A 7338-nucleotide genomic window follows, 5' to 3' on the forward strand; every position below is an offset into this window, starting at 1 on the left:
CAAGTGCTACAATACTTCATACCGTTTGTCTGCATTTTACTCTGGATAGAGAGTCTACTTCATGTCCTCTACCACTGCAAATACTTTATCTTCCAGCTTCTCTCTGCTTGCTTGTCAGCAGTAGTAAGAGTTAAGACTTGAATCTGTATTTTGAATACTTGCTTCCTTCCCACTCTTGAACGTACTGCAGGGACTCATAATTTAAGTGGAAAGAGCTATATGCAAGTCAATGACAAAAGTTAAGTTGTAGTGGAATATCTTTCTAATATAATTCCATTTTCACAATATAAAATGAATAGTAAGCTTCTCAGATTCAAGCGCTAGACGAATGTGAGTACATACAATAAACTTAAGTGCAACATAGTGAAAAGTGCTGAAAAATAGGATCATTTGTACATCACTCAATCTCTAGTAGCCTCTCATTCCAACAGCCCTCTGTACCCCATTTAAAAAAGGTAGTATTCAGAGTGTTTCCTCAGTTGAATAATGCTTTTTACATTATAGTAGATTCTTATATACACATTTCAAAAAGCTCAGTTTTATCTACAGTATTAGAAGAGCTTCAAATTACAGACTATCCCAACACTGTTAATTCAAGATTTATTTGAGTGCATGGTATGCTCTGCTGCCAAAAAGACATCTAAAGATCATTTCTCTCAACAGCCCCTCCATTTTTGCAATAGGCGCTAGAGTCACCAATTCCCCCCTTATATTGTGAATGAAGAGGAATGGGTGTAGAAGTTTCACCTTCTGAAAACTTCTTTCCATGAGCCACTGATGGTTCAGTTCTCCAGATCCCCTGAAATGAGTTATCATACCTTCTCCAAATGCGATAAGACAGCCTTCTTTCTACACCCTGTATGATAGAGACTGGAACATGTCAGGAGTGGTCATCATGTATTATCTGTAATAACCAAGATGTGGATGGGGGAGGGGAAGAATCCACTATTGAAAATAAATTTTTCATTACAAGTTCTCAAGGTGACCACCATACAGGAAGATAAGTCATACTGGATTTCATGTCCACACTACAGTAAGAGCACTTCTGTTAACTAGATTAATTACACTGCAAAGACTCTTGCCATCTAGCCAATGTTTAGCACAGGTCTCTAGAGCGTTAGGTTCCTTCCCCTTGCATGCAGGAGCCTGAGAAAAGAGAAGTGTTGATATATGTAGAAGGATGAGATGCTTCTGTTTTGCTGGCTGAATGAAGGGATTAAGTTTCAGAGTGCAGAGTCCTCCAGTGAAAATCCTACTCTGCAGCCTTCCACCTCTGAAGGCTTATCAGGAATGCTCCACCTGATATCTCAGGACTCATGGTAGAGCTGATATCTTTTATTAGACCAACTAGAAATTTGCAAAAAATTGTCTTTAACTGCACCTGATTCCTAGCTCTCAGGGATGCAAAGAAAAAAAAAAACTGGGACATGGCCCAAGTCCTGGAATAGTCCATACTTCAGAGATCACAGTTGCACTTAACAGCACATACAAACAAAAAACAGGAAGTTATTACTCACTGAAGAACTTGTGTAAATGCTGTCAAGTATCCTGTCTGCAGCAGAAAAGTTCTCTCTGTACTAGGTACATTTCAGAATGCTTCTGGCATAGTTAATGGAAATATAGGGCTTAGTGAATTTAACTGTGGTTTAAAAAAAAAAAAAAAAGTTCATTTAAAGCCAGCCTAACAATTTGTTCAGCCACTGAACACAAGACCAAAAGATAGAATTCCAGACTTATCCCTGCCTGAGTTTTGGTTATATCAAAGATGATGCCTACAGATCTGAAGGCAGGTTCTAGGCAGCAACTGAAAGCCATCTGTAATTGAAATATTTATACTTGAGTTTGGTTAGTACCTTTTCCTCTCACACAGTGCTCCCCAAACTTTTCTTCAGCATGACCCCTCAATCCCAACCCACAGCCCCCACTTTCCCCCACGTGCCCCAGAGCCAGCCCCCTGCCCCACCCCATCCCACCCAAGCCCCAGCTGCCACCTATGGGAAGCAGCAGCTGCTGCTGCCAGAGCAGAGAGTGTGGGACCTGACCCCCACCCCCCAGGTAGCAATCAGAGCACAGCCCATTGGGGGGGCAGAGAAGGAAGGGGGATGCAGGCAGCCTGCTGCAGCCTTGGGACTCCCTGCCCTGCTGTCCTCCTCCTTGGGGCTCCATGGCCCAGCAAGCAGGACCTGGAGCAAGAGAAAGTGCCAAGCTGCCATGGCCACCAACCTGAGGCACCCCCTACCTGCCCAGCAGCAGTAGGGACACAATTCACAATCCATCCTGTGCTGGGTCCTGCCTGGAGGTGATCCAGTCCTGTTGGAACCCCTGTTGTGGGGCGCAAAATAATCTCACAACCCCAACCGCTGATGCCGTGACCCCATTTGGGGTTGCAACCCACCATTTGGGAACCGCTGCTCTCCCATTTGTATGAAACTTGAAGTTTCATGCTAGAAAGCACTAAAATTTCCATAAAACTAGTTGAAAAGTATTAGACCTTAAAATAAAAAAGAAACAAACTGGAATTATCTTTCAGTTTTCTACACTGAATACTGAATCTAATTCCTGATGTGCAGAATGAGAAGTTGGTAGAAGCCAAGAACAAGGGTTCCTTTGAATATTTTAAATAGTGACAGTTCTAACAGATGGCTGCTAAGTTTTACATAGTCCATTCAGAGGACCAGTCTTGTCTTTGCTGCTAAAATATACACTGAATGCTCTCGTAAGAGCCAAGTTAGCAAGTTGTGTGAAGATGAAAGTGGAAATGTGACCACTATTTTATGATCCATAAATACTATTAGCTCAATATAAAAACTACTAGAACAAGATAGGGGACACTCTTTTAATAAATTTTGGAATTAAAAAGTCACTTAATAAAATTGTTTATAGCTGTATCACATCAAAAAGTTTTTACATGCAGGTCATTTATTTCTCTTTTTTTTTTTTCATAGAAAATGAAAAGCTGTGTTAAAACCCACAAAATCTGTCTGTTATAGCCAGTTTGGGTATGTTTAAGGGGCTGCATGAAGTAAACTTAAATCAAAAAACTTTAAGTATCAAAGAAATGAGTCAAAATCTCCTTCAACTAATAACAATTAAAATATATATATTTATAATTCCAGGGCCTCAAAAGAAATCATGATAGTTTAAGAACAAAGTTTTGAGTCATTATGAAAAAGCCCAATGTCAGCATCTGCCATAAGATGCAATAGTGAAACTGGCATTAAAACCTAACATAAATGAATTCCCTTAGGAAATCTACATTAATGTTCTCCTGCAAAACTCAGAATGAAAGGCAGTTTATTTTCCTTCCAATTCCTATCTATACTAGCTTGTTTAAATCCTAGAAATACTATGCATGTGCCTAGTCAGCTTGAGTTCTACATCTGTAAACTTGGCACATAATTATGAAGCAGAAAATAGCATCATGTGTGCCACCTTACATTTTTCCACAGCACTTCAAGGCCCTACTGAGCACAACTAGAGGGGGTTTTTTTGTTTAAAAACAAAACCAAAACCCTAATACGTAGCCATTAACCTCCCAAGTGCCACAGTAGCTGCAATGGACTTTGAAAAGAATACGTTATCCCACTGGATATCAAAGATTCTCCAACATCTTATTATCAAAAATAATAAATGCAATGCAGTTTAGTTAGAATGCCAGTTTCTTCACAAAACTGATATTTCAGATACAAATAGCAAGACAGTCTTAAATGAAAATTCAACTGTTTTGTCACCTCCCTCTTATTTACTTTATATGAAGAAAAAAGGCATTGGTACAATGGCTCAAAACTTCTTTTAGTTACATGTAGAGTCAGTCAGCAGGCTCAGTTCAATTTCTAGCTAGCGAAGGTCTTTCCCATATCTTCCTTCCCTTTATATTTCCTCTTGCCATGTGTGAAGGGTATATACCTGTACTTTATCATATGCTGCAAGGAAGAAAACACAAAACAAAACCATTGGTTTTAGAAGGTAAAAACTAAACTGCATGATAAAGCTGATTCTATCAAAACACCATAAAACCCAATTCAAGTCCAAGTTCTTTGCTACAGACAGTGCTTCTGTCATTTAAAATAAGTAAAATACTTAGTATTCATTTAACTTTGGAAGTATTACATTTTTAAGAAGTACAAATGGATTTGATCGGTTTTACTGCAATATATTAGTATATAGTGCTAAATACTTTAAAATGGGGTTGTTTGAGAGTTTCAATAACTAAGTTTTGGTTTTCTTAAAGCATATGTAATTTGATTTTCATAATAGTTTACACTGATGAAAATAAAGCAGACTAAAATCACTTGTAACCCCCCTGGGTGCATCTATATAAGACACTTACTGCAGTTGCCCAATTAGTTCCATGATAAAGCATCTCAGTCTACATGTGCAGAGCTATTAATTTCAGTGTAAGTTAGTACTGCTCAATACAAGTACTAACCTATAGCAGAGTTATTTACTTCACTGCAACATGTGTGAATGATGACCAGGGCTGGCTGGGGCACAAGGATGCTACAGGGCGGGGGACTGCCTGCTGGCTACACCACACTGTAAGACCCATGTATCCTAGCCAGCCGCTCTGCAGAACGTTGAGTCAAGTTGGAGCAGTCCTGGGCTGGCAGGCTGAGCCTCCAGAGTCCCTTGCCAGCCATGGCTGCTCTGCCCTGGCTCAAAGTAGAGTGGTCCCGGGTACACATGAAGATGCTGCACCTGGAGGCAATAAATTCCAGCACAATCTGCACCAGAGTTTATTTAGCCAACCGAATTTCATGTACAGATGTGCCCCCTGACCTTCATCTACAATCTTGATTCAATGTGCATTCAAAATTTTGTAGTACATTTGTACATAAATTTGCTTTTCCTTTTATAAGGAAAAAGAATAGTACAAATAATTTATCAAAACTATTTTAAAAATTACTTGGCTCTGTTCTTTTTATTAAATATAAAGCTTTTGACTGCTACCCTGCTCAAGTTAAGATCCAAAAACCCAATCTGTTAATATATCCATGTATGCAGAGAGGTCACATATGCAGCTCAAATTCTTTCATAAAAATGGAGCTATTACATAAAAAGATTATGCTGATAGAACTACAGCCTTGGAAGAATGAACATAAAGTTACAATTTTGAAACTTAGGTGTCTACAGTAATATGATTTTCATGACTGTTGAAGAGACTCCATTACCACCAGAAGATACAAGTATATCAATAAGTGGCTGAATTTAGGCATGCACATTACAATCAACACTACCAAGGTTTTCTCAGATACATGTCTAAACTACTCATCTGGCAGAATGACTCTTTTAAGACAATGGTATTGTCTTCCAAGAGTTTTAGCGCAAATTACCTTGATTTGTCTCTTCATAGTGATACAGAACAGCATAATGAAGTACATCACAAGGATTGGCCAAAATACTGGAACGTTGAAAGCTTCAAAGAATGTACAAGTCATTGCAACCAGGATACCTTTAGTAGCAGAGTGCCTTTTAAATAAATAAATAAATAAATAAAAATTAATGCCTTCCACAATAGCAGGTTCTAATTAAATATAGTTGCTTAAATGCTTTAAAAAACAGCAGTGGCTTACGGATTTACTAACCAGAACTTAAACTCTGGCAGCCTCCTAATGAAGGGACGAAATTCCTCATTTTGTTTTGTGGGTAATGAAGGACCATCATCTGAAAAGTGCAACACAGATCTTTTAAGTCATTTCTTAATTCTCAGACTCAGAGTTTCTTCTCTTTCCTACTGCTAGTCTTAAGCATTGACTCAAGTTCCCCTTAGAAAAGTTAAAAAAACAAAAAAACCCCCAACACCCCTACCATTTCCCCCTAATAGGAAACGAGTTATGTCTCCCTTCTTTGTGTCAGACCAAATAACTTGTTTATTTTGTAAGCTAAGATACATGAGAGGCCAGATCTTCAGAAATGTCCTACTTTGAGAAATAGGAGAAGATTTAATATCTGAAAACAGATTTCTCTCTCAAAGTCAAGATACAAAGGCAAACTCTGCATTTGCCTGAAAATTTCAGTGGGTTTATTATAGCTGCCACCATTGGTTAACTGTCAGAGATATCCAACAGTTAGAGTGGGAATCTATTATTTCTTTATAATCCTAGCAGAATACAACACAACTGGTTTCAAGCCACAGCCCACACTGATTGTTTGCAAAAGCTTTCACTGTCATGCAATTAAGATTCTGATTCTCAGTCAGCCTTGCAGTTTACTTGATATACTACTGGCTTTGTAACTTTAGCAAAGTGACATTTTTGCCTGTACCTGCAAGGGCAAAACAATTATTTCTACGGGTGTGCAAAACAGGCCCTACTTGATTTGATTCACCGGTTTGGATCATTGTCTCCGATTCAATTCAGCCAAATCTGACGATTCAGTGCCGATTCAGAGAATCAGCGATTCGGCCGTAGACACAGCTTTAAATGTTTTTTCTACATACCTTGAGGTACCAGTCAGAGCTCATGAATGCTGCGATGCTGGGGCAGATGGAGCATCCCACAGGAGTGCAGGGGGGTCCCCCGCGTGCTAAGTGGCAAACCTGGAAGTAGACTGGAAATACTTCTGGTCCACTTCTGGGTCCACAGGGGGGCAACCCCGCGTGTCCCCCCCAGCTCAGCAATTGGCCGCGGGGTGGCCCCAGGTACCGCCCCCCCCCGCCCCAGGAGCCACCAGTCACCGAGCTGGGGGAGGGCCCCCATTGCACTCTCCAACAGACCCAGAAGTGGACCAAAAGTGCTTCTGGTCCACTTCTGCATCTGCTGCCAAATGCGCTGGGGAGCGACCCGCACTTCTGTGGGACACTCCATGCACCCCAGCATTGAAGCATTCACGAACCGCCTGCCACCTAGAGGTACATAGAAAAAACATTTAAAGCTGTGTCTATGTCCAAATCTCCAAATAGATTTGGAGGTTTCCGATTTGATCTGGAGAGATTAAAGGGTCTCCCGATTTGATTCAGAGATTTAGCCACTGAATCTCTGCCAAATCGAATCAGGGACTGAAGCTTTGCACAGTCCTAATTATTTCTAGAGAGTTAGCCTAACTTGATTACCCTGCAATGTCAACAGATATTGAGACACTGTTCAACACCTTTAAGATTGCCTGAAGAGTTAAGCTGTAACTATGCCACCATTCTGTTTTACTCATTTCATAGTTTGTAGGATCGGAAGGGACCTGAGCAGATCATCAAGTCTGACCCCCTGCCATGGCAGGAAAGAGCACTGGGGTCAAACAACCCTAGCAAGGTGTTCATCTAGCCTCCTCTTAAAGACCCCCAGGGTAGGAGCCAGCACCACTTCTCTTGGAAGTTGGTTCCAGATCCTAGCCGCCCTGACAGTG

The 7338-nt window shown here is 40.5% G+C and overlaps 1 protein-coding gene across 2 annotated transcripts in view; it reads right to left on the reverse strand.

Annotated features, from left to right (window-relative positions):
• Nucleotides 1-2822: 2822 nt before the first annotated feature.
• Nucleotides 2823-7338, reverse strand: part of RER1 (retention in endoplasmic reticulum sorting receptor 1) — an 11299-nt gene continuing 6783 nt past the window's right edge. For both annotated transcript variants that reach the window (XM_019541276.1, XM_019541277.1), the window contains exons 5-7: nucleotides 5586-5664; nucleotides 5334-5469; nucleotides 2823-3923 (exon numbers count right to left, since the gene is read on the reverse strand). In XM_019541276.1, coding sequence (XP_019396821.1) covers nucleotides 3834-3923; nucleotides 5334-5469; nucleotides 5586-5664 — 305 coding nt within the window. In that variant the 3' untranslated portion in view covers nucleotides 2823-3833. The remainder of the gene's footprint in view (nucleotides 3924-5333; nucleotides 5470-5585; nucleotides 5665-7338) is intronic.

The sequence above is a fragment of the Crocodylus porosus genome, unplaced genomic scaffold (genome assembly GCF_001723895.1).
Source record: "Crocodylus porosus isolate Cpor-Errol unplaced genomic scaffold, CroPor_comp1, whole genome shotgun sequence".
In the NCBI taxonomy this organism is placed as follows: Eukaryota; Metazoa; Chordata; order Crocodylia; family Crocodylidae; genus Crocodylus; species Crocodylus porosus.